Source organism: Vicugna pacos, chromosome X (genome assembly GCF_048564905.1).
Source record: "Vicugna pacos chromosome X, VicPac4, whole genome shotgun sequence".
In the NCBI taxonomy this organism is placed as follows: domain Eukaryota; kingdom Metazoa; phylum Chordata; class Mammalia; order Artiodactyla; family Camelidae; genus Vicugna; species Vicugna pacos.
In genome coordinates, this window is record NC_133023.1 from 81,331,161 (window position 1) to 81,356,535 (window position 25,375).

A 25,375-nucleotide genomic window follows, 5' to 3' on the forward strand; every position below is an offset into this window, starting at 1 on the left:
CCTACCCGTGGGATGGATAGGTTCCTATTCTCTTTCCTTTCCCACGGTTACCATCTGTTTCCAGGGCACCATGTAAACAGAACTGTGATAAGGGACTTTGATAGTTTGGTAAACGCTATTAGATTTGCTTTTCAGCTCCTTCTTTCATAAAGAGGTTTATAAACCCCCTCCCTCTTCTCTCTTCTATGTTGGAGACAGGCTAATGTTTTAGCCTTTAGATCACACCAGTAGTATATAATAGTAATACTAATAGTATATAATACTAATGCACATGCACACACACGTGTACACACACACACACTCACACACACACACACACACAATCAGCCTGTGCCATGTTTAAAACAAGATTAGATGAAACCTATTGATTTTTTTTTCCTTACTACCTTCCCACTTCCCTCGTGGACTTTCTACCTTACCTGCTCATCTTCCCCAGGGCATATTTCTACTGCAAATGGAAAATTCATGTCGGTCAGCAGAGAACAAAGGAACTGCACACAGGACACAGAATTTGGCTTTCGGCTGGCTCCTCTGTGTGCGGCGATTTGTACTGTTTCCTAGAACCGCCACCATCTTTTCCTTGGTCAGATCGAGTTTAAATCCTTTGACTTTCTGGTGAAAAGGTGCTGCACTGGTAAACAGCATTATAATAATTCTTTCCTCCCTGGCCAAGCTGGGATGTTTCCTCATAGTTTACTTTATAGGCCTCGCCTTTCTTGCAAACTGGAGTCCTTTGTTAGGGTTAGAATTTCCCATAAACCTGCTCAATAATTTGTTTTTGTTTGGCCTCTTTGAAATAGCACACAAAGCAATCCCTGTAAAGGGCAATGCTGTCCTGAAGGCTGCGAAAGGTGCCTGAGACATAGGCTCAAAGTTGATCTTTTCAGGCAGAGCCAGCTGAGTAATCTTATCTCAACTGGCTGCTTTTCAAGGTGCCCAATTCCGGAGCTCTCCCTCTCGAAGCAGCATTTGCCTCAGGGGATTAAGTGCTTTCTAGTGAGGGGCAAAACTTTAGGAAATCCCAGAGCCCAGGACAGTACAGTCTGTTCAGGAGAAACTTGGGGAACAGAACGAACCTCCCGGACCATGCCCTCCCCACCTGCAGCACCAGTGGAGATCAGCACTTGGCTCCAGGACAGAGACCAGACTAATAGAAGAGGTTAGGAGGAAGCTGGGAAGCCGGGAAAGGAGGCGAGGTTGCGAAGGCACCTGCGCGGCTCTGAGTCAAAGGCTGTCAGTCATCTCGGCTCAGACTGCTCCGCTCTTTCACAGCCCAGCCCTTTCCTGGGGCCGGGGCTAGGGATTGCTACATGCCAGCTTACCTGGGGAAAAACCAGAGCCTCACTTTAGTCCCTTCCGGTAATTGACACGACAGGGCGCCCGGGCGGGGGAGGGGAGAGCTTCCCTCCATAAATGGTCCCACCCCTGGGCAAGGTGGCTCACTCTGGCAGGTAGCAACGGGGGAGTGTGCACCTGCCACCAGTCAAGCCCAGCCAGACAGCGAGACAGGCGGAGCGAGCCCAGGGAGTGAGTGAACCATGGACAAGTTGAAATGCCTGAGCTTCTTCAAGTGCAGAGGGAAGGAGGTAGGGGTCTGGGAGCTGTGGGAGGTGTGGAGGACCTGGGAAGGGAAAACTGAAGGGGAGGCAAGTCTCTGTTTTTGGTTTCTGCAGCTGTTCCTTGTTTTCCACTTTTCTGTTTAACTGACTTCAAGTGTGCCTGAGATGCCCCCATAGAGTGGAGGAAAAATCAATCAGCTCTTACTCTGGTAGCTAGAAGACTTAGGGTCACCTCATCCTCTGCCCACAAGTTTGTGTGCCCACAAACTTCTGTTTTCTGTCCCTCTCCGGACTGTGTCCACATGCTGGTGAGAAATGAGAAAATGCACTGTCCTCATCTGACCTGAGGAACACTCCCTTCTCCTCTGAAGTGGAGAGAGTGCTGCTCCACCTGGTGGGACAGGAGAATTTACCTCTGAATATTATTCTGTGGCTTTCAGAAAAGCACTGATTTTACTCCGGAAAGAAATGAAACTTCCCTGACAACACCAAACATCGAAACTATCAGCTTATAGGAAAAAGAATCTATGACTTTTCTCTCTGTAGTAGCTATATTCGATCCTTCTTAAAGATCTCCAATTTTAAGAGTGTTAATTTTACATCTTAAAGATTTGCATATTTGAAACCTTATTTGCTCACCTTCATTTGCCCTTCATGCTGAGTGCCGCATGTAACCTTCCCACCAAAATTTGTAAGATCTAACCTAAAGAAGTAGTGAAAATACCCACCTAGAGCTTTTTGCATTTCAAGGGGTAAATGCTGTAAAGTAAAAGCAGCCATCAGCAGAAATCTCCCCACTTTTGGAAAGGGTTCCCTGGCTACTTTCAATGTTCATTATCTCTCAGTGCCTCTCTCTCTTTCTCTCTGGATTTGTGAAATTAAGCTTCTGCAGAATTTTTAATAGTAGAAAGGCAAGCTGTTAATATTTTCCCTTTTCCAGAAAGTGACGGCTTCATCTGAGAATTTCCATGTTGGTGAAAATGATGAGAATCAGGACCGTGGTAACTGGTCCAAAAAATCGGATTACCTTCTATCTATGGTTGGATATGCAGTGGGATTGGGGAATGTGTGGAGGTTCCCGTATTTGACCTACAACAATGGCGGAGGTATTTACCACCCCCCACTCCCGATTTATTTCCCCTTCAATTTTAGGTGGGGTGCTATATGGTCTCTCATTTTAAGAACTGAGTAAAGGTATATGATAGTATAGATTAGTAGGAGGATGGGAAGTGAGCAGACTGCATTTATTATTAGACTGAGTTTCTGGCTCAAGTTGGGAAGCTGGCTTCACAAAATCTTCAAATATAAACTTGATACAAGTTGTGTATTTAGCACTTCTGAGTTGATTTGAGATTCCATGTAACCTTTAACCATGTATACACGTTCCTGTGATAATCCGTTTAGATTCAAGTTGTGTTTTGCTTAATTTATAACTGAATCTGAGCAAATGGCAGGGAATTCTAGTTCTAATAAGAAGCTCAAATAAATTGCTTAAATAAAATAAGGCATTGCATTTTGGAAATTTAAGTGTGGAAGGAGTTGATTAAAAAGTAATTAAAGGTTTAGTACTTCAGGCTGCAATATTCAGTTACATGTATTCCAAATTGGGTTGACCATCTAGAAGTTCCTTCTAAAATGCAGTAGAATTTAGTTCAAGGCCAGGTGTTTAATTTCTGCAAATAATACTGTTTATACCTCATAGATTACTAAGGAAGACTCAATTAGAACAAGGAGAAAAAATAACTCTGAGGTGACACACAGAAGGAAACAAAATGAATTGCACAATCCTCTAGTAATGTCGAAACAACTTTTCACTTACACCATATTTTATTTACTTGTAATTATAGGTTATATTAGAAGTGTAGAAGTGACATACCCTTATATTTCATAATTGGGTACCAGTGAAACTGTGCCACTGTAATTATTTTGCTGGGTACAATAGGATTTTGTGTGGTGATATTTCAATCTCATATTCCTTGTTAATTGGTTGCATTAAAGCATTCATACTGGCCTTTAGAGACTTAAGAAAGGAGCTCTGTTTAGCAAACACTCTAAGTCTTGGTGCCATTAATTACCCTATCTAGAGCTTATGATGTTGAATCATGGGTTTGGTATAAGTTTGAACTGGAAGATGAGTCAGGAATCAATCTTTTTGGTGTCTGTGTCCTAAGGTCCAGCGTAGTAAAGAGAAGCATTCGGGCTCCTTTCCAGTCTCTTGTGTTCAGGTTTAGAGTAAAAAATTCCTTGTGACTTGATGTCACACATAGGCCCAGTACTTGCTATCAATTTCCAGGAACTGTATTAAAATAGGTTTAATAGAGATTTTTAGACTTAGCCAAAACAAAGTGGCATTATTTATCATATGCTATTACCTCTTTCACCATTTCCTCTAGAAATTAATATATCACATCAGATCTCAGTTTTTAAAGATCACATCATTTGAGTAATGGCTGATCTAGGCTCTCTCAGTTGCTTCTTTCTCTTTTGCTCAAGGGTAGAAAAGAAACAGGAAGTTCAAATTTGTCAAATGTTAATAGATCAGATTTAAAAATACAGTCAGGTTTGAAAGACTGTTGCTAAAATCTGGACTCATTTTTCTCTGTAGATGCTTTTTAACAGTTTATGAGAAGTCTCAGACTACCTTAGGGTCTAGGTCAGCAGTATTAACAATTTGTGAGCACACAGTGTATTAATAATTTACCAGTTATGGTAGTTATTAATAATGAAACAATATAATGGATGAAAAGCCATATATAACACTGAGGAAAAACCTTTTTTGTGTGTCTAAAAACCTATTTACACTGGGCTAGGGAAACTTTGCTTATCATTGTATTTAAACAGAGATATTTTGTCTTTTTCTTCCTATTTATCATGGGTAGGAATTAAACTTCTATTAGTCATAGTAATGATGGTTTGTACATTGCAACGTATATAAGAACGAATTTGTCCCTATGTTCTGGTGACTAGTGACTTGTATGAAACAAGTACTTTATTATCTTCTTTTTACTAGTATATATTTTGAGGGTTGGAAAAATGTAGTTTCCCAGGTATGATGTTACAGTATCATAATGGGAAAAACACATAAGGAAGAAAGGTAACATGGAGAAGGAATGAAATATACATAATTTAAAGCCCATTTTTATTCTCTGATCCCCACATTTTCTTATAAAACTTTGTTAAGACTTCTAGAATACTTGATCAATAAATTTAATATTGTGTCCCGGCTTCTACCTAGAGTCTGGTCAAAGTTCTAATGAGCAATTTCATGTCCCTAAAGTGGGCAGAAAACAAAGTAAAATAATAAAAAATTTAAAACAAAAACCAAAGAGGGGCCTGGATAATCTAAATGTAGGAGAATTAATCCTTATGAAATTGAAAGCCGATTCTTAATGCATCTCAAAGGTTCGGGTTTTTCTACCAAAATCATCAGTTTCTTAATATTGAGTGAAGACCCTTATGACTATTTCGAGAATAAGGAACTTAACTGCATTAACTTGCACTCTGAACCACCTGTAACATTTACACCCTAACTCTTAAAAACAGATCATTTATTTTTAAAGGAGACGGGAGGGAAGTAACTTTGAACACATACTATTTGCCTGCTCATTTTGCCAGGTGTTTTCACATATGCTCTGTAATGAAACCCTTACCACAAACTGATGAGTTGCATTGTTCCTCCCATTTATGAGGATCCCAAGGTTGAGAGGTTGGGTAAGTTGCCCTAGGTCATATAACTAGTATATAGTGGAGCCACGATATAAACTGAGGTATATCTGGCTCCAAAGTCTGTGATCATTCAACTTCTCTGGCTCGCTTTTTATGGGCTATTGTTTTTAATAATCATGACAAGCTCATTAGGTCATACTAGCATCGCCGTTTCATGGATGAGGAACCCAAGGTTTAGAGAATCAACTGTTTTCTCACAGACAGTGGTAAATTTGGAGCCTAAACCCAGTACTCCCTGACTCCACTATATCAGAATGCTTTCAAAATGTTATGCTGGTTGTCAACACGCCATCAAGATTTTGGAATATAACAGTGCTTTGTTTGTTTTGTGTTTTCTAGGTGCCTTCTTGATACCTTATGCAATTATGCTAGCATTGGCTGGTTTACCTTTATTCTTCCTAGAGTGTTCACTGGGACAATTTGCTAGCTTAGGTCCAGTTTCAGTGTGGAGAATTCTTCCATTGTTTCAAGGTTGGTATTAAAATGTTTTCCTTACTGTAGTTATTGGTCCATTCCTGCATATAGCTGTCCTCATTATGTGGACAAAAAGTATTTAAAATTTGGACATGTTAAAGGCAAAGAGGCATACATTGCTTTTCTGAATATTTGCCACTGTTGAATTTAGAACTCAAATGTTAATTTGTGTATCTGTCTATCTTGGGCTGCAGATGTAGGGGTTAGGAAGAATATGAGAGAGGGTTGTAACGGTCTCATTATAGTCTTACTTTCACCTTTTTTTTTAATTTGGGGGGGAGGTAACTCAGTTTATTTATTTAAGTTTTTTGATGGAGGTACTGGGGATAGAATCCAGGACCTCATGCATGCTAAGCATGTGCTCTACCACTGAGCTATACCCTCCCCCCTTTCTTATTTTCACCTTTTAAATTCTCTTGGCACAGTCCTGTGCATCAACTTTATAGCTCTGGCTTTTTTCTACTTCCTATGCAATCTTCGTCTTCTTGCTTTTGCATATCTTTTACAATGCCTCATTCAGAAAAGTTGAAGGGCAGGTCATTATTTTTTCTTGGATGCCCCTAATGGAATAGGACAGTAGGAAAGTTTGAAAAAAATGCTTTGATTGTTATTAAACATCAAACAGCCTTTCTGTTGGAAGATTAGATATCATTTTGGTATGTGCTAGCTGCTGAAAACTATTTGTAAAAGCTTCAATGCAACATCAAAAAAGAAATTTATAGCGAGGTGAAGAGAATATTGTGCTGGAATATTAAGGAAGCTACCTCAAAAGCTAGTCTGAAGTGTAGGAGTTCTATTCAGTATGCTAAACTGCATTTTGGAACTACTGAGTTAAAGAAACTTGGGAAGTTGAAATTCGGACTGTTCCTGAATTATTGAATTTTCTTTATACGCACTTGTAGAAGTGGTGTGCACTATCTTTTTAGGACATCCATTCAGAGGCTTTATCTTCTACTTGTCAAAATGTTGGTTTATAGACGAAGATGTAAGTATTGGTCAGTGAGTCTATAGGATATGAACTTTGAATAGTTTGTTTTTGTTCTTTTTTGTTTTATTAAGAATAGTACTCACGCTGACAAGAATTTACAGCTTGGGGTGGGGGAGGGTAGTAGTTCAGTAGTAGAGCGTATGCTTAGAGTTCTTCCTCATGTGAAATTCAGTGGTTTAACACAGGACTTCTGCCCTTGGTCTTAGTACCTTTTCTGATCAACTAAAAAACTGTCTCAGAAAGCTGATTATCAAAATAATTTTACTTTGGAAAAGAAAGCTACTCAGATAGTACTACTGCCTCTGCCCCACCCCCATAAAAGAGAAAAAGTTGTTTGAAACAGTTTTCTCATTTTAAAATAGGTTTTGGGGAAATTGAGATGCAGCTTTATGAATCAGCAAAAGAAAATTCACTTGTTTTTTAATTGTTCTCTTCCAGGTGTGGGGATTACAATGGTCCTGATATCCATTTTTGTGACAATCTATTACAATGTCATAATAGCCTACAGTCTTTACTACATGTTTGCTTCATTCCAAAGTGAGCTGCCATGGAAATACTGTTCTGATTGGGCAGATGAAAACTGTAGCAGAACGCCGATAGGTAAAATTCATTTATTTATTAAAAAGAATATTGTTAACTCTGTATCATTCTTTTGTATTTTCTAATAAGATTAAAAGTTTAAATCATTTTTTAAACCAATTTAGGTGCAATTTTAAGTGAGCCATAGGTTACTGATGAAAGCTGAATAAAGCACATGTAACCTGAAAATTGATTAATGCCGTATGTTCATTTCTGAGGGCAGTCAGTAAGGCTAAACCACTGCTAGGAGTCCTTCTTGCAGGCCGAAGTCGTGGGCAGGGGAAAAGGAAGAAAACTGGGAAAGTGATAAGAGAGAAAAGCACTGTTTATGATAGTAACAGTGTTTCAGGAGATGGTGAGTGTTGTCATGCATAGCAGAGAATAACGTGATAGAGATTTAACAGTTCTTTGGAATTTAAAGATGTCATTTATCTATCTAGATTCAATAAGTCCACATATTAAAAGTTCCTTAGACGACTAAGTCCCAACTGAAATGGCTGTTATTCTATAGCTGTTACTATAAATATAATCACAGTTTAAAAGGGCAGATATTTTCATGCTCACCCCCAGCTTAGTGGTGGAGAACACTGAAGATGCTCAACGTGCATGGCTTGTGGCATCAGTAAAACTTCTACTCCACCTTCACCAAGTAACAATTTAGGCAATACTTTGAATATTTCACCATTAAAACATTTTTCTCCCAGGAAATTACTCTTCTCAAACTCAGTATGTGTCTGTGTGTGTGTATTCTTTTTTTTTTATTTTCAGTAACACATTGTAATGTGAGTATAAACATGACTGAAATCATCCAAATGAATAAAAGCTGGGTAGATGCCAACAATTTTACCTGCCTCAATGGAAGTGAAATTTCTCAGCCAGGGCAGCTTCCCAGTGAACAATACTGGAAGTAAGTACAGTAAATTATCTATGTCTTTAGCAGATGTTATTACAAGTTTTTATAAAGAACAACAAGCTATTGATCAGCTCTTTTCTTAACTCATGTAAGTAGAAAAAAAAAGGGGAATCAGCAAATTATACTTCATTTGGCTCAGATGCTTACCTATCCTGGGTGGGTAGTAGTAGCCTGCAAAATTAGCTCATACTTAACAGATTGCCATTTATAAACTAGTTATTAAATGGGACAATGTAGCAATGATGCTTTATATAGTACTTATTGGCTATAAGTTAGGGCATTGCTTAAAAGAAAAAAATATTCAGATTTTAGACTTCAATGAGCAAATTCTAGTAAGGAACAGTTGGGTGATGAGTAATATTTGGGGCAAAATTGCAGCTATTTAAGACTGCAATTCTTCGTTATCCACTTGGCTTATAATTGTCATTATATGGTAAAAATAGATGTTTTGGGTTATATTTGCTGTTATTAATTTTAAATGATCTCTCTTACTGCATACCTACTCTTTAACTTTACCTAACTTCTCTACTGCTGTCATGAGCTCTTCCTCATCTACGTGCTATTGCTCTTTGTGACCCTTTTAAAATTTGGATCTTGAAATGTTCCAAACATCTAGCTAAAAATTAAAATCCTCAATCCATATATGTCCCTAGTGGAAATCATGAAATTTTAGAGAAAGCCTTTGAAAAAGATATACATAATGGGACCATTTAGTTTTGATGATAACTACAAGTATGATGAAGTATAGTGTAATTTTGAATGTTTTCTCCATCATTTTAACTTGAGAAAAAATACTATAACAAGTAAAATGAAATAATCTGATGTAAGGTTAATTTCTTTCCATAGAGGAGCTTTGAAATATTAGGGGAAAATCGTAGCTAAAGGAATCAGTGGATCTTTTATTCTAGGGTTTGGAAAACTTTGTGGATTGGCTCGCAGTTAACCAGAAAGTTCAAAGCCTGGTTTTTCACTGAACTATTTTTGCTCCTCCATACATATGTATCAATAAAAGGCTCACATGACATTGATGTATTAATAAGATAAAATACTCATGAAGCTTCCCCCTGGATGAAAGATATTACAAAATTCAATGTATTAAGACAAGTGATTGTGTGTTCATCAAAAGGCTTCTGTGTTTTCAGTAAAGTTGCGCTCCAGCGGTCAAATGGAATGGATGAGACTGGAGTCATTGTGTGGTATTTAGCACTTTGTCTTCTTCTGGCTTGGCTCATAGTTGGAGCAGCACTATTTAAAGGAATCAAGTCTTCTGGCAAGGTAATTTAGAAAACACATTAGATAGTGATGTAGCGGTTTTCCAATTTTGTTGTGGTTCCATGCCAAGCACTTATCAAATGCATGTTTTTTTTCTATAATGTGAACATTCAAATGTGTGAAAAGCTTTCTAAGTAGGCAGTTTCGCTCTAAGAAAACGCATAAGAACACTGCTATTATTAAAAATGAAACAAAACAAGCAAAAATTGGTATGAGATTCATGCAGTTACTCTAAACTTGGACCCTTCTAGCTAATACAGCATTCTGAAGCTTGGGAGTATATTTTTAAAAATTTCTGTCCTACTAGATAAATAAGCATTTTGAATAGAATTATATATTGCAATGTTTGGTTTGGAAAGCCTCGATCCTTGTTATATATGTTCTATAGGGTAGTAGTGTTAGGATTCCCCTAGTTGGAGAGAGAAGGAAAAAAACCCAACTATACCATTGTTCTCTCAAAACTTGCCAAAATTGACTCAGAACCCTCTCTCAGTAGAGAGTCCTTTCTGAAAAACATTTCCCACTTCATTGTTTTATTTTTTTTTAACTTTCAGAGAGCATCGTAACAATTTCAGAGAACATGAAATTGTCTCTGAAATTGTGAGCAAGTGAATATGTACGTGTTTGTAACTACCAGAGTGAAATTTCCTTAAAAACAGAAGACAGAAATAACTGTGGATACTCTTTTGCATTCCTGGTACAATATCTAGCGCATTCAGCTAATGTTAAATTATAATGAGACATGCTGTTAGATCACAAAAATACTGTGAACATCATAAAGTCAGTGGAACCTTTTCAAAATAATGTTGCAGTTGTGCATTTTTGGAACCCTTGGTTCCTTTTTGATATTAATACTGAAAGAATCCATTAAAGGCCATTTACCCAGGCAATTAATTTTTATTGGTCTCTGGATGACTTATTTAAATTGTTTCCTTGGACATGTTATCAAACATAGGACATCTATGGAGCAAAGAAATCATCCCCATTAATGAAAAGCGAGCCTCAAAGGCAATCGGCTCATCTGAAACCATGTGTTTTCAGGACACACGCAGTCCTCAGGTGTATATATGTGTGCTAGCAAAGTCTCTAAATGGTAGCTTGAAGGATAGTGTCCAGTATTCACTTTAATCAACTTTCATGGGATTTGGACACCTACTAGGAGAGTATTTTTCTTCTCCTTGGAGACTGAGTATATACTAATCATTGCAGGGTTTAAAATCATTTCCCTTCCTACTTCAGTGAAGTAATTTACCAAGAGATGATATTCAGTCCCCTCAAACATTTATTAGGATACATCTAGGAAAGCACTCCACCTAGATTCTAAGCTACCTCTGTTGATGTAGTGTGTATTTACAAGAACCTGGGAAATACTGCTTCATACATCAGAATGTTTTGAAAGTGGGTCATTTGAGAGTGGTGAGAACAGAAAGAGGAAATTCTGTCAACATGGGTATTGGTGTTATCAGACTTATTATGAACCTGATGAAATCTTTGATACTTTATTTTACTCACTTCAGCTGGCTAATAACTTAAATTTGTATACAATTTTACACCATGATTTAAAACAATAACTTATTAACTTTTGGTCATTCTTCTTGGCAGGTGGTATATTTTACAGCTATTTTCCCCTATGTTGTCTTACTCATCCTGTTGATCAGAGGGGCAACTCTGGATGGTGCATCAAAAGGCATTTCTTACTACATTGGAGCACAGTCAAATTTTACAAAACTTAGGGAAGCTGAGGTAAGACAACTTGGATCTTAAATTATCTGAGGCGGTAAACCTTAAAAGCCAAAACTGAAAATCTCTGATTTGCAATTAAGAGTGTCATAATGTAGCAGAGCTTCAAAAGAACGTGCAGTTAGATTTATTAATGTTTCTGTCCACGAGGATGTCTGATTTAGCTATTTAACATGACACTAATGCTCTCTTAGGAAGTAAGATAATCATTTCCAGCAATAGAATTTTAAAAGTCATTTTCTTCAAGCTAGTTCTATTTGACCAAAAAGATTTGGGGCTTATTAATCTGAAAAAGAATATTTCATGCATGAACACCTACAAATTGATACCTAGGACTTTGTGACTTATCGGAGAAACTCACGGTAGATTTAAAGATTACTGCTCATGGTTTAATGGTCTAATATACATTTTAATTGTCTTCAGAAGTTAATATCCCAAAAGTAAGGATGAATTTTACCTAATTGATTATGAAGTTAAAACATAACTTTGAAATACATGAAGCATTCCAGAAACAAAACTGTTACTTGTACCAGACCCATTAACATGTGCCTAAAAATATGAATTGGGCAGCCCTCTTTTAACACTAGTCCATCTCCAGATAATGGTTGTGTATATCACAGATACATAAACTCTTTTACAATTTTGACTGCAGAGAGCATTACCAGTAAGTGTATTCTATTGATACAGCCTCATGTCACATTCTTGACACACATTAGGCTTCTGGTCAGGTAAAACTCCACAATATTATATTGAAATCAAGAAACACTATATTGTCTACCATTCTAGTAGTCCTAACCAGAATGGATATTAGTTTTAGTTTGCTATGATATTCTTTGTGGAACTCATGCTAATTTCCAGCAATTGCTATTTTCTAATACAATCCAGATATTTACTTATTTGTTGTAGAACTTCTCTGGGAAGCAAGTCAACTGGATCAGTTTTTAGTCATGCAAATCCATCCATTACCTTTTTGAGAACTGAGATGTCAATCTCTGGCCTTTGATTACCTTCCTTGTGTCCAAATAATTTTTACTCATTAATTAGCCACAAAACCCTGTGAACTTTTTATTACTTATGTGTTGGAGATTAACACATTCTGATGTGTCCACAGGCCCCCTGTTTATTTCTTCATTTATCTTGGGCCTCACATCTTTTAACCTTGTTTGTTAATCTCTTCCCAACTCGACCATTTTGGATGATGGATAAGAAACAAATAAAATGGAAGCTGGGATTCAGCGTCTTCTCTCTGTTAGGTTATTAAACAAGATGAAATATGTTAATGTACTTTGAAATGGTCAACTGTTATATAAATATGAGCACCCAATTATTTCAATTATTGCTGTTATATAATACCATATTATTATAGATGCAACATTTTTCCCTAAGAAGTGGACCCTCTATTTTCTTTAAACCTCATAACTTTGAGCACACTTGAAAAGCCCCTTTGATATTCCTTAAAGTGGCTCTTACAAGCCTCAGATCACCTGGGCTTTATAGATCCATGAAACTATCCTGAAAATTTTTATATGACTGTTTTATATTGGTCTGTGTTTCGGTGTCTCTGATCTTTAAAACATCAGAGCTAAACCTAAAACTCCTTATGAAACATACAGCTTAATCCTCCTACCTCCCCACCCAACACAAACACTACCCTACTCCTTCTTTGGGTTTGCTGGCAATGAGAATTTTTTTCCTTCGATGTTTTTTATTCCTCTCCAATCCATATTCTAAGCGTGCAATCATAAGTAAACATCTTTTCCTTTTCTTTGAATATTTGAACTCTATTGAGATCTCTAGGCAAGTAGAGAACCATACAAATTTGTAGCTAGAGGGGTCTCCAGTGATTATTTTACTAACTCCCCCATTTTGTAGTGATGAAGTTGAGACCCAAGAAGTTTCACATTTAAATTTACACAGCCAGTTTGTGCATCTTGAATTAAGATTTCCTAATCCCTAAACTAATAATCTTATATACAGCTATGAGATTTGTATATATAGAGAGTCTAACTACATTTGGAATTTCGCTTCACTTTCATTTGCAGCTTGGGTACATCATATGCAGTAGCATTCTTACACAACTCAGACCTGCCACACCACCTCCAGCCCCTGTGAACTCACATATGCATACCTAACGTATCAAGTCAAAGCAGCTGAGAGACCAACATAAGCATGTTGTTCATCTCTTAATATGTACAACTGCCTAAGAAATAAGAGCATTTTATTTCTAACATGATTTTGTTATATATAAGTGAAGTAACTATGATCTAGCTGTCTATCCATCTATCCATCCATCCATTGATCCACCCATTTTCTTTCTTACTGGCTTCCTGCCATTATAAAAGCAATTATAATGTAATAATAATCTAACATCAAGCTGTATTCTGAAGACATAGTAAATATTTATTTTACTCATAACAACTTTAGTTCTATTGAAATCAGAAATAGATTGCATACCTTTCAGGGAGACAATTATTGTTTGTAACTTCCATAAAAGAAACTATCAATTTGTGATTATTTTCCATAAAAACAATAATAGCTACCACTGAGTATCCTGCTAATTGCTTTATATGTGTTAAATCTCCTTTAATTCTCACATCATTCCTAGGACACTTATCATTATTACTATTATCATCATCATCATCTCCATTTTAGAGATGATGAAACAGATTTAAAGATGTTAAATACACTGAAGTCAAAAAGAGCAAGAGGTATTGGATTTAAACTTCATTCTTTTTGACTCCAGAGCTAGAACTGTTAATCAACATGTTATATGGCCTGCTTCCACTGACCAGTCCTGTTTTCAGATGGACTGAAAATACGCTTTTGCCTACATATATGCCAGCCCTATTATTTGAAGTCTTCATAATTAGGTTTTTCTTTGGGGTAATGTTACATCTACAGAATTCACTATTAAAATGGATTTACCTAGGCTAGTTTCTAAGGTAGACTACTGTCTTTTAGCAAAGACACAGGAGGGGTAAATTGTGAAAGGGGGGAATAATAAGGGAGGGCCAGATTAGATGAGGAGTGTGGGGGCTTCTTAAAGAGATGGGGACAGCTACAGGAGGCTCTCATCAAAACATGGAATGAGGGAATTGGATGCCTAAATGTATCATCATTCTTCAAAAATTGCCTAGTACTAGCCTTGTTAAGAATTAATATTTTTTTGTCCCTAAATTGGTATGTGGAGGAAATTCCAATCAAATTCCCAGCAGGTTTCCATGGATCTTGAAAATTGATTCTAAAATTTATATAGAAGGGGAAAAGACAAAAAAAAAACGTTTTTTGAAGAAGTGAGGAAGAGTTGTCCTATCAGAGATGAAACAGTATTATAATGCTATAGTTAATAAAATAATGTGGTGTTAGCATAGGTATGGACATACAGACCTGTGGAACAGAACAGTCATCTCAGAAACAGATTCATGAACATATGGAACTTGATATGTGGCAGAGGTGGTGATGGACTATCCGACTGATATAACTGATATCCAAATGATATAATTGATAATATCAGTTATCCTCAGACGACTGATACTCCATTTAGAAAAAAATGTATTGGTATTTCTAATTTAATATGCATAATAACAAGTTCAGGTTAATTGAAAACTTAATATAAGCAAAACTTTAAATCTTTTCAAAGAAAATATAGGATAGTATCTGTATGACCTTGGGCTAAGGATTCTTTTTTTAAGTCAGAGTAACCAAGGATAATGCATAAAAGCAAAGATGGATACTTTCAGCTACATTAAATCAACAACAAAATCTTTGGCTCATCAAAGGACGCAATGTTAAGAGGTGAAAAAAATAAGCCACAAATTGGGAGAAAAAATTTAACATATATAACACAGAAAGGATTAGAATCCAAACTACATAAAGAATTCCTACAGATCAAATAAGACAAATAACTCAAACAAAAAAACTGGCCAAGATATAAACAGGAATGTCACAGAACAAAACTATGGGATATAAACACATAAAAATCATGTGAAACCTGATAAGTAATTAAGGTAATCAAAACTGTCATTTCACAGCCACTAGTTGGACCATATGAAAAATTCTAACCAATGTTGGCAAGGATGTGGGTGAAAGGGAACTCTCATACCAGCTAGTAGGAGTGCAAAGGGATACAACCACTTTGGAGAATCATTTGGCAATATTAAGTAAAAGAGAAGATGCATATACTCTGACATCACAGTTCCACAATTACGAATGAGGAGACATGTGCAAGGATATGCACAAGTACATCATTTCTAACAGCAAAATACTGAACAACCTAAAGGGCCAGCAACAGGATAAAGGATAAACTGTAGTGTACACAGTGGGGGCAACACAGCAGTGGAAAAAAATGTTCCAACCTACTTACATTTAATTTAATCATATGAATTTGCCTATATTCTTTCATTTTTGACTTATAAAATTGAAATTTCGTATGATAAGATAAATCTCATGCAACAGTCAATGGAAAAAGGCAGGTTGTATAAGTTTTCATGCATTAAGAAAACTTTTCTATAAAATTCAAGACATGCAAAGCTAAATGCCAGATTGTTTAGGTTTACTTATTTACATAGTTAAACAATATACAGAAAATTTTAAAAAATGATAAATATAGAAGTCAGGATAGCAGTTACCACTGGAGACTGGAAGGGTGATATGGTCAGGAAAGGGCACATGGAGGCTTTAAAAGACTGGTGACATTTTAAGCTGAGTAGTGGGTAGCTGGGTGTTTATTTTGTTCTTAGAATACTTATTCATTTGTATATATGAAATATTTTATACGCATAAAAAATTAAGAGTGTATGTTTTTAAATATTAAATTATTTTCTCTTACAGGTATGGAAGGATGCTGCCACACAGATATTTTACTCCCTTTCAGTGGCTTGGGGTGGCTTAGTTGCTCTATCATCTTATAATAAGTTCAATAACAACTGCTTCTCAGATGCCATTGTAGTTTGTTTGACAAACTGCCTCACTAGTGTGTTCGCTGGATTCGCTATTTTTTCTATACTGGGACACATGGCTCATATATCTGGAAAAGAAGTCTCTCAAGTTGTGAAGTCAGGTATGTAATGCTATATATTATTAACTTTGATCAATTAAACGTAGCTCATTTAAGAAACACTGATTATTTTATAGCAATAGAAATACTCAAGATTTAGGGTATTGCACTTTCTCATTTCATCTTATATGATTTGTTTTAATGATATAATTCTTAGATGATCTGAGAAACAAGGCTATATTATAGAACAACTCTTTAAGTTTTTTCCCCAAATTTTGTTTAGCCCTTAATGTTTTTTCCCAAATAATGTTTAGTCCTTACTGCACAATTACAAGTATCAGGCATCATGCTAAGCACTTTACATTCATCACCTTCATTTAATTTGTGTGTGTGTGTGTATACCTATATATGTATATGTGTAGTAATATGTATATATGAATATATGAGAGACAGTATACATAAAAATTAATCTGTGTACAATTACAGTATTGGGCCTGAATTTTTAAAACACACAAATATCATAATAGATAAGAAACCCAACTGACTTTGAGTGTACAACTGTATCCAGCTTTAGAGAAATCTAATCAATGAACTTCCTAACTTTAAAGGCATTGACTCGGGATGCTTAACTATCTGGCTAAAGATTCTTAGTAACAGAATTCAAGGGTTCTCTTAAGTAGGAATTCCTTTTTAAATTTCTATTTACAGTTAGTGTCATTTGATGAGACTGATGAATGAGAATAGAACGTTAGGACAAGAAAGGCCTTTGGAGACCATCTAGTGTCCAGCTCACTTACAGAGGAGTGGACTGAGGTACAGAAATGTTGTATCTTGCAGAAGATCAAATAATTAGGAAGTGACAGAGCCTAGGATAGAAGCTAATTCTCCTGACTCATGGGTCAGTCCTCCAGGAGGTTGGAGAGACTTAAAATACTTATAACTAAGTATCATATAAAATTTTTCAAAAAGCATCTTTAAAGGTAACATACGTCAAATAGAAAATAAGATTGAATTTATAGTTTCATTACATACAATTTTGCAGGTATCTATATACTAATTAAAACTGCACTAAAATTATACCCCTTATCTTGTAATAACCTATAATGGAGTATAATCTGTGAAAATACTGAATTACTATGCTGTACACCTGAAACTAACATAATACTGCAAATCAACTATAGTTCAATAAAAAATAAAATGGCACTACATGGCTATGAAATGTATAGTGAAAAAAATAAATAAAATGGCATTACATATAGTGATTCTGAATAAACATCTGGACAGACAGTTGAAGACTAAAAAGTTAGTTCGTAAGCATATCTTTCTTGATAGTGTAATTCTTTCAGAGTGTCTAGGCTAAAATAAGGTAACCTAATTTAGGTTTCTGAAAGTTTAAGACAGTTGTTAATTCTTCATTAAAAAAATAAAATCAGTTAAACAAAATCATTGAAATACTTAAGGTTTCTTATGTGAGAAATGTACAATTTACAAAATTTCTCTCACTAGCTTAATTCATGTCACATGTTCACATGATCACACCATAGAACACCCTAGCCAAATATTTTCAAAAGTGCAAGTGAAACAGTTGCTAAAGAATTTATATTATGGATTGGGTTGCCAAATTAAAATGCGATTTTTCTAGTATCGTATTTTGAAAATGTCCAAATATGTGAATTTTTTTGGCAACTAATTTAAATTGAAATGCCATTCATTTTTCTTAGGTTTTGATTTGGCATTCATTGCTTATCCAGAAGCTCTAGCCCAACTACCAGGTGGACCGTTTTGGTCCATATTATTTTTCTTCATGCTTTTGACTTTGGGTCTCGACTCTCAGTTTGCTTCCATTGGTAAGTAATACTCTCAGTGTTCACATATCCCTCTTACATTTTACTCATGTTTCCTCTACTTAAAAACATCCTTTTCTTACCCTTGTTGCCTCCTTTAGCTTTTACTCTCAGAATGATCTTTCTGAAAATTCTTTTTAACTTAAATTTTAAATATGGAAAAATACAAAACACTCATGTATCAGATACCCAAAAGGAACAGTCATTAATATTTTGTATTTGCTTCAGATATTTTTTAGAAAAATAAGCTGTTATAGATAAGTTTGAAGTCCTCTATATTTCTCTCCTTAATACAATTCACATTTCTTCCTTGAAGCAACTGTCACCAAGGATTATGTATGTTATTCAGTCCATGTTTGTATACATTTTATATGTATCCATAAATAACATAAATTTTAAAAATTTCACAGAAATGTGAAGTTTCATAGCATACATATCATTCCGAGTTGTTTTTACATGTATTATGAAATCCATGTTGCTACACAAATAGCTCCAGTTAATTCACAATCTGTTGCCATAATGATAAGCATTTGGATTATTTCCAAATTTTAAAAATGACACACACTGCTGGAATGATTATTACTGCACATGGTTCTATGTACACATAGAGATTTTCCCTAGGGTACACACCTAGAAATTCTGAAACAGTTTTCATCATATCACACTGTTACATAAAATATTTTAATAGTTTACAGGATAAAGTTCAGCCTCCTATAGTTGACTTTCTAGTTGACTCCAAAAATTTCAAACATGTTTCTTAATCCTTTTACTCATACATCCTTCTACTTTTAACCAGTACCCTCTTTCATGAACACATTTATTTCTTAAACCTAGAAGGCCTTTCTGGCTCCATGTCATTTATTCAAATATTCAGCTTATTTAAAAGTTCTACTAGATTTTTCCTTTCAAAAACTACTTCAGTCCTTAGGGACCTTATAAATTGCTACCCACAAAACCCCTTATAAAACAGTCTAAAAACAACAAATAGAGCTGCATTTGATTTTTATCCAAATTGACAAGTGGTGACCACCAAGAGAAAGGACCCTACAGATTTTTAAAAGGAAGGAGTAGGGCTGAGCATATATTCTCAACATGTATTTGTAAATTTGATTAATAGAAGTTTGTTTCTGTGATTAAAATTATTGGCAAATGAGTTGACATATAACATGCCATTTCTTTCCCTTCCGAAGAAACGATCACAACAACGATTCAAGATTTATTTCCCAAAGTGATGAAGAAAATGAGGGTTCCCATAACTTTGGGTTGCTGCTTGATTTTGTTTCTCCTTGGTCTCGTCTGTGTGACTCAGGTATTCTACAGTATTTTTTCATACACAAAATATGAGTTGGAATGTACTTAATAATCTAAATGAGGAAACCAGGGTTTAAGAGAATGTTTAGTGACAAGTCCAAGTCTGACTTGGATCAAGGTTTTCTGAATTTTAGCCCAGATTTTTTTCCCCATTATAACATAATTTCGATGGTAAGTATATTTTGTGGAGGGGGAAAAAGCCCAATAACAGACAATTTCCCCAATTACAGCAAAGTTACCGACTTTGAACACAGACTGTATTTCTTGGCAGCTACTACGGAGCACACAGACATTGCATATCATTTTGATAATCAACTATTCTAAATGCTTATTTTTTCACAGTGACTCAGTAGAGAATGAAAGGTACATCCTTTTTGAGATATTTAAAGAAGTCATCCTTGTGTTTTCTGGCAGAGGTGAAACTAAGTAGCATATGTTAAAATCAAACTAATAAATTCAATTTGAATACCTCATCAATCATAAAAATAATTTAAAATATACTTAGGAGTAACTGATTTTTTTTTTGGTAGGCTGGAATTTACTGGGTTAATCTGATTGACCATTTCTGTGCTGGATGGGGCATTTTGATTGCAGCTATACTGGAAATAGTAGGAATCATCTGGATTTATGGTAAATAGTGACTACAGAATTATCTACACATTTTATTAAGATGATTTAGTTTGATTCCTTTTCATTATGTTTACTATAATACTTAAGTATAATATATTGGGCAAAAACATATTATGAATAAAATGCAGTTAAAGGTATATGCTTCATTGCTGTAGGATAGGAAAATGTTTAGACCTTGAAAGACGATTTGGGGACAAAATGATTAATGAACAAAAATATGAGCAAGGGCTGAATGCATTCTTTGTTGTTGTTTTTAGGAGGGAACAGATTCATTGAAGACATAGAAATGATGATTGGAGCAAAAAGGTGGATATTCTGGCTATGGTGGAGAGCTTGCTGGTTTGTCATTACGCCTATCCTTTTGATTGTAAGTACTAATATGCCATGAATTTGCTATCAGTAATGTATATTTAAACATTTCTGAGATAAACTTGAAAAATTCACATTGGATACAATAAAGGAAATTAATGTCATAAATTAGTGATTTTCAACTTTTGCTTCTTGACTGGTGCCTACTAGCTGCCTAAATTAAAATGCCTTTGTAGTAGTATTTTTGAAGCCATAGGGTTAAACATTTATCATTTGAGGAAATAAACAGGCTCCTATAGACCTAAAGGTCCTAGATACTTACAAATTATCAATAGGATAAACTTTTAAAAACCAGTCATTTGCTCATTCCCTAAAAAATATGCTGAGCCAATCTATAACGTTCTTAACCTCTCTGCTAGGTACAGAAAATACAAAGTTGCATAAAACCCACTCTCTGTCTTCAAGGAATTCAATCTTCTAATTGCTAAGAGACACTCAGATGTTAATGCGTATTTTTTCTTTTTCTGGGAAGTATTTTGTATCTGAAATTACTAAAAGAAACTCACCTGTGTCAATAGAGGCAACAGTTTATGTTAATAACTTGGTGCTATTTAGGAGCTGAGGGAAAGCCAAAGATGTCTTACTGGAGAAACATGACATATAGATGTGATGTCTTTAACAGTTCAGAACAGTAAAAGGCTGAATTCTAAAATAAACACTTAAGCGATGGAGAATTACTATGGACTAGAGATAACGGTGGGGGTGGGGCAGTGGCAAAGCTTTACAGAGGATGTGTTTTGGTTCTCATCGCCTCCATTCTTCAGGTTTTCCAAGGAAAGACCATTAAATAATTTGATCTAGAGTCTGTTTTTAGAGGGTAAGTTTTATTAACATTATCAGGTCAGGTTCAAGTAGTGAGGAGTTGAGAAGTGGATGTGCTGAATTAAAATATTTGGATGCTCCCATATTCTTGCTAGATGACTCTGACAGTGCTACTAAATACTTTTTTCCTTGAGAAGTCTCCATAATAAAATAAAACCCCTCATCAACTTAGAAGATCTAACTAGACTTTTTAGCCAGCTAATTTTCATTGATTACATAGATCTGACAACTGGATTTACTTTAAAATGCAAAGGTAGTAAATATTAAATGATATACATTATCATCTATTTTGTATAAAGTCATGAATATTAGACTCCACTATCCTTCATCTATTGTCTTGTAGTAATTATGAAATAAACTTAAATAACGGTAACTAAAGGAATTAATCTATTTAATTCTAAAGTTAAACTTCAATATCTATAAAATTTGTACATTCTACATTCTCATTGATTCTAGTAAAACAAGGACAGGTAAATTTAGAGAAACTACTGGGTGATTTTGGGGTTTGTTCATTTTGTTTTGTTCGCTTTACAGGTCTCCAAATTAGTTTTTATGCTGCAACATTCTAGTAGATTTTTTAAAAACACATTTTTAAAAACTTGGCCTTAAATTGTTTTCATCTTTAAGATTCACTGTTTTACCCAAACATACATCGCGCTTGTTTTTTTCTCAATAGGAGGCTGGAAGTGAAGTGTGCTTTGGTGCCAGCACTGTGTGAATGCGCGCGTTTTGGGTGTGGCGTAAGGGATGCTCTGTGTAATGGGAAATAACAGAAATAACTGCTAAGCAAGGAGCAAAGCACGTTCACTAAAGTGTACTTTACAGTCTCCTTAAGTTAACTGATAGGCTGGCTAGCTTATAGCACAGAATAAAACCATGCTATTAAAAGTGAAAGTTAACAGAAAATTGCAGATATTATTTTACTTTCAATCTGATACATTTTATCATAAAGTATTTTACTGAAATACATGTTGTACAAGTATTTGTAACATTTATAAATATGTGGAGGTGGTAACTTTGGAAGAATCTATTCTAAGCCAAATACAAGTTATTTAGATTGGCTCACTGAGTATTGGTATCTTCTGGTTTGTTACCTGATTCTCTTAGTTGGCTTGAATGTCTTTTCATTTTAATTGCTTTTGATAAATTATTTCTAAGGAACAGAATCAATTTGCTAATAATTAGTGGAACTGAAATCATAGTGCAATAAAATCTAATCTTTAGCATTGTCTTTTCATATTTTACTTTAATAGGCAATTTTGGTCTGGTCATTGGTGCAGTTTCATAGACCTGAGTATGCCAAAATTCCATACCCTGACTGGGCAGTTGCTCTAGGCTGGTGTATGATAATTTTCTGCATTATCTGGATTCCAATTATGGCTATCATAAAAATAATTCAAGCTAAAGGAAACATCTTTCAAGTAAGCACATTAATATTACTTATATTTTATATAAAGTACTTATGATCAAAATAAGGATTAATATGAGGTTATGAACATGAAATCAAATCATTCTTCCCTTTAGGCTACTTCTATAACCTGATACAATTATGTGCATAACATTGTATTATGCTGGATATATATTTGTGTGTCTCCACGTACTAGATGAGAATCTTTAAGGGGGAGTCTTGTCTTGCTTGTTGCCTGTATCCTCAGGCTCTATTAGAATGCTTAGCACATAAAGGCTATGGTATCTATACTTGAGTTGTACTGAGATGACAAAGCAAATGACCTTTTTTCTTTATAGCTGTATTTTCACCTTTAAAACCTCATCTAGTTGTAATACATACTGCAGTAGTATGTTACAACTGGAAAAAGTCTGGTAAATTATCTTGAACCCAGCTGAGACCCTGGGTTATCCCTCTTTCATGGAGGCCTACCTAAGGGGATAGAGTTGATTATGACATCTCGCTAGGATAATGACAAGGCAGGCTCAGGAGTCAGATTTTAAATACATTTCCAAGGTATATATTGGTTTAGCGCCTCACCTGATTCTTACTATAAGGCCAGGATAGAAATGTCTGAGAACTCAGTGAAAGTACATTAAAGTGATGCTGTTGCTTGAATGGGGTCATGTACTTTCTTTGGAAATCATTTACATACTCAGCTATTTTGGCTTTGCAGGTAACACGATTCTAGTAACAATTAGTTAAATTTGAGTATCATTTGGTAGACAGTATATTAGGAATTTAGATGATCACTTTTTACTTTTTTATGGTTCTTTTATCATTTTGATTAGCAAAGAGACTTATTAACACTCTAGAATGAAAATATAGTTTGATATTTGTTTGTTTATAGATTGCAGTATTTAAGATCTAAGATAAGCTTTTTCTTTTCTTTTCAGCGCTTTATAAGCTGCTGCAGACCAGCCTCTAACTGGGGGCCATACCTGGAACAACATCGTGGGGAAAGATATAAAGACATGGTAGATTCTAAAAAAGAGACTGACCATGAAATACCTACTGTTAGTGCCAGCAGAAAACCAGAATGAGTTCTCATTTTTAAAAATATGTGGTTATGTAATGTGATTGTTTTAGAATAGAGGGAATTTTTATTTATTTGTATGTCGAATAGAAAAATGTATATACTATGTTTATAATAGCATAATGAGCTTTTTTTTCTCCATTTAAGCAGGAATGTAATATAAAAATGTGAAGCTACTAATATTTAGCAATGTGATTATTATATTTGTTTTAAGATTTTCTGTTAACACACACACATAGCTGCCTCTATTTCATAATAACATTGTTGTAATTATTACCAGAATATTTTTCCAATATATTGAAGGCTTTATTTTGACCTGGTTTATTTAGAAAATAGCTATATTTTCTATTATACATGTTTTTAACTATTAATTGCTTACATTTTCTTAGCACACAATCTTTCTTTTCCATAAAGCGGAGAGAATAAATCAATATGTTGAAAAGAAAGTGTTAAAATTGAAAGCCTCACTTAATTAGAAATGTCATATGGAAAAAATGGACTGTGTATATAAGGACTGTAGTTGTTTAATACTTTTGATTCAAATGTCTGAACACTTCATCTATTTATTACTCACTTTTTCTGTGAACTTAGTGGTTATATTCTTTATTTACAAATAGTGAACTAACACAGAAAAATAAGGATTCTATGGCCAGTAAGTGATTAATACAGAAAATGGAACCTGGAAGCTTTAGTATTTCTTTCCCCACAAAATGTCTTCCTTAGGTTACATTTGGAAGAAAAATACGACCCATCTAATTTCTACTATTTCACAAAGTTAAGAGTCGTTCATAATACACTCTGAAACCTAGGTTTAATTTCAAATAGAAAATATACTAATGACAGAATGGCTTCAATCAAATCTAAGAGCTTATGATTGAAATGTATAGTCAATAGATCAAGCAGAATGATTTTGTCTTATTTGAATAAGTTACTACTTACTGGTGATAACTTATTTACACACTTAAAGGCGATAAACTTGTCAAACTTGTCAAGAATGAGGGCAGCCAAATTAGAAAGTCCTATGTCCCAGTTTCCTTACAAATAATAATGAAAACATATTGTATCACCAGTAGATTTATACATTGATTATGTATCACTGACAATTCGTTTAACATCACAGCCTAGCACGATGAACATTGCCTAAATATGTAAGAAACGTTTCAGTTATTCTTAAGTTTCTTAACCTGAGCTTCAGAGAATGTATGAAACTGATACTATATGTAATATTTTTCTATGTGTATCTGTGTATGCATTTTTCTAGGGAGAGAGTCCATAGTTTTCATCAGAATATCAAAAGAGATCTGTGACTCAAAAGTTTAAGAACTACATATACTACTGCTGGTTTTTTGTTCTTGGCAAATGAGGAATAAAAATAATTTTAAGCCTTAATTTCTTACGCATTTTAAATTCCTTTTCCTCTTCCTTTTGATTGAAGATTAAAGGAGTAAGGGATTAAGGTGTTTCTTTAATTTATACTGGTAATTTATTGGGGGGCATGAAGACAGGTGTCTTTGTAAGCCTTTAATTGAATAATCTCAGTGAATTATGTATATATATATATGATGAACTTGTGTTAGATATTTTGAGGGCTTTCTTAGATGGTAGGTCATATGCTTAGTGAATTTCTGCAGATTGTTAATTCCTCAATTATACTGGATGCTATAAAATA

General features: G+C 34.9%; 1 protein-coding gene across 1 annotated transcript; it reads left to right on the forward strand.

Annotated features, from left to right (window-relative positions):
* Positions 1–1,179: 1,179 nt before the first annotated feature.
* On the forward strand, positions 1,180–24,152 carry SLC6A14 (solute carrier family 6 member 14). Its single transcript, XM_006208827.3, has 14 exons — positions 1,180–1,586; positions 2,500–2,665; positions 5,625–5,756; positions 7,186–7,347; positions 8,095–8,233; positions 9,382–9,514; positions 11,114–11,254; positions 16,082–16,310; positions 17,969–18,094; positions 19,282–19,400; positions 19,933–20,032; positions 20,290–20,399; positions 22,477–22,644; positions 23,567–24,152. Exons 1-14 carry the CDS (start codon positions 1,539–1,541, stop codon positions 23,711–23,713), a joined length of 1,920 nt encoding a protein of 639 aa, XP_006208889.1. The 5' UTR covers positions 1,180–1,538; the 3' UTR covers positions 23,714–24,152.
* The last annotated feature ends 1,223 nt before the right edge of the window (positions 24,153–25,375 follow it).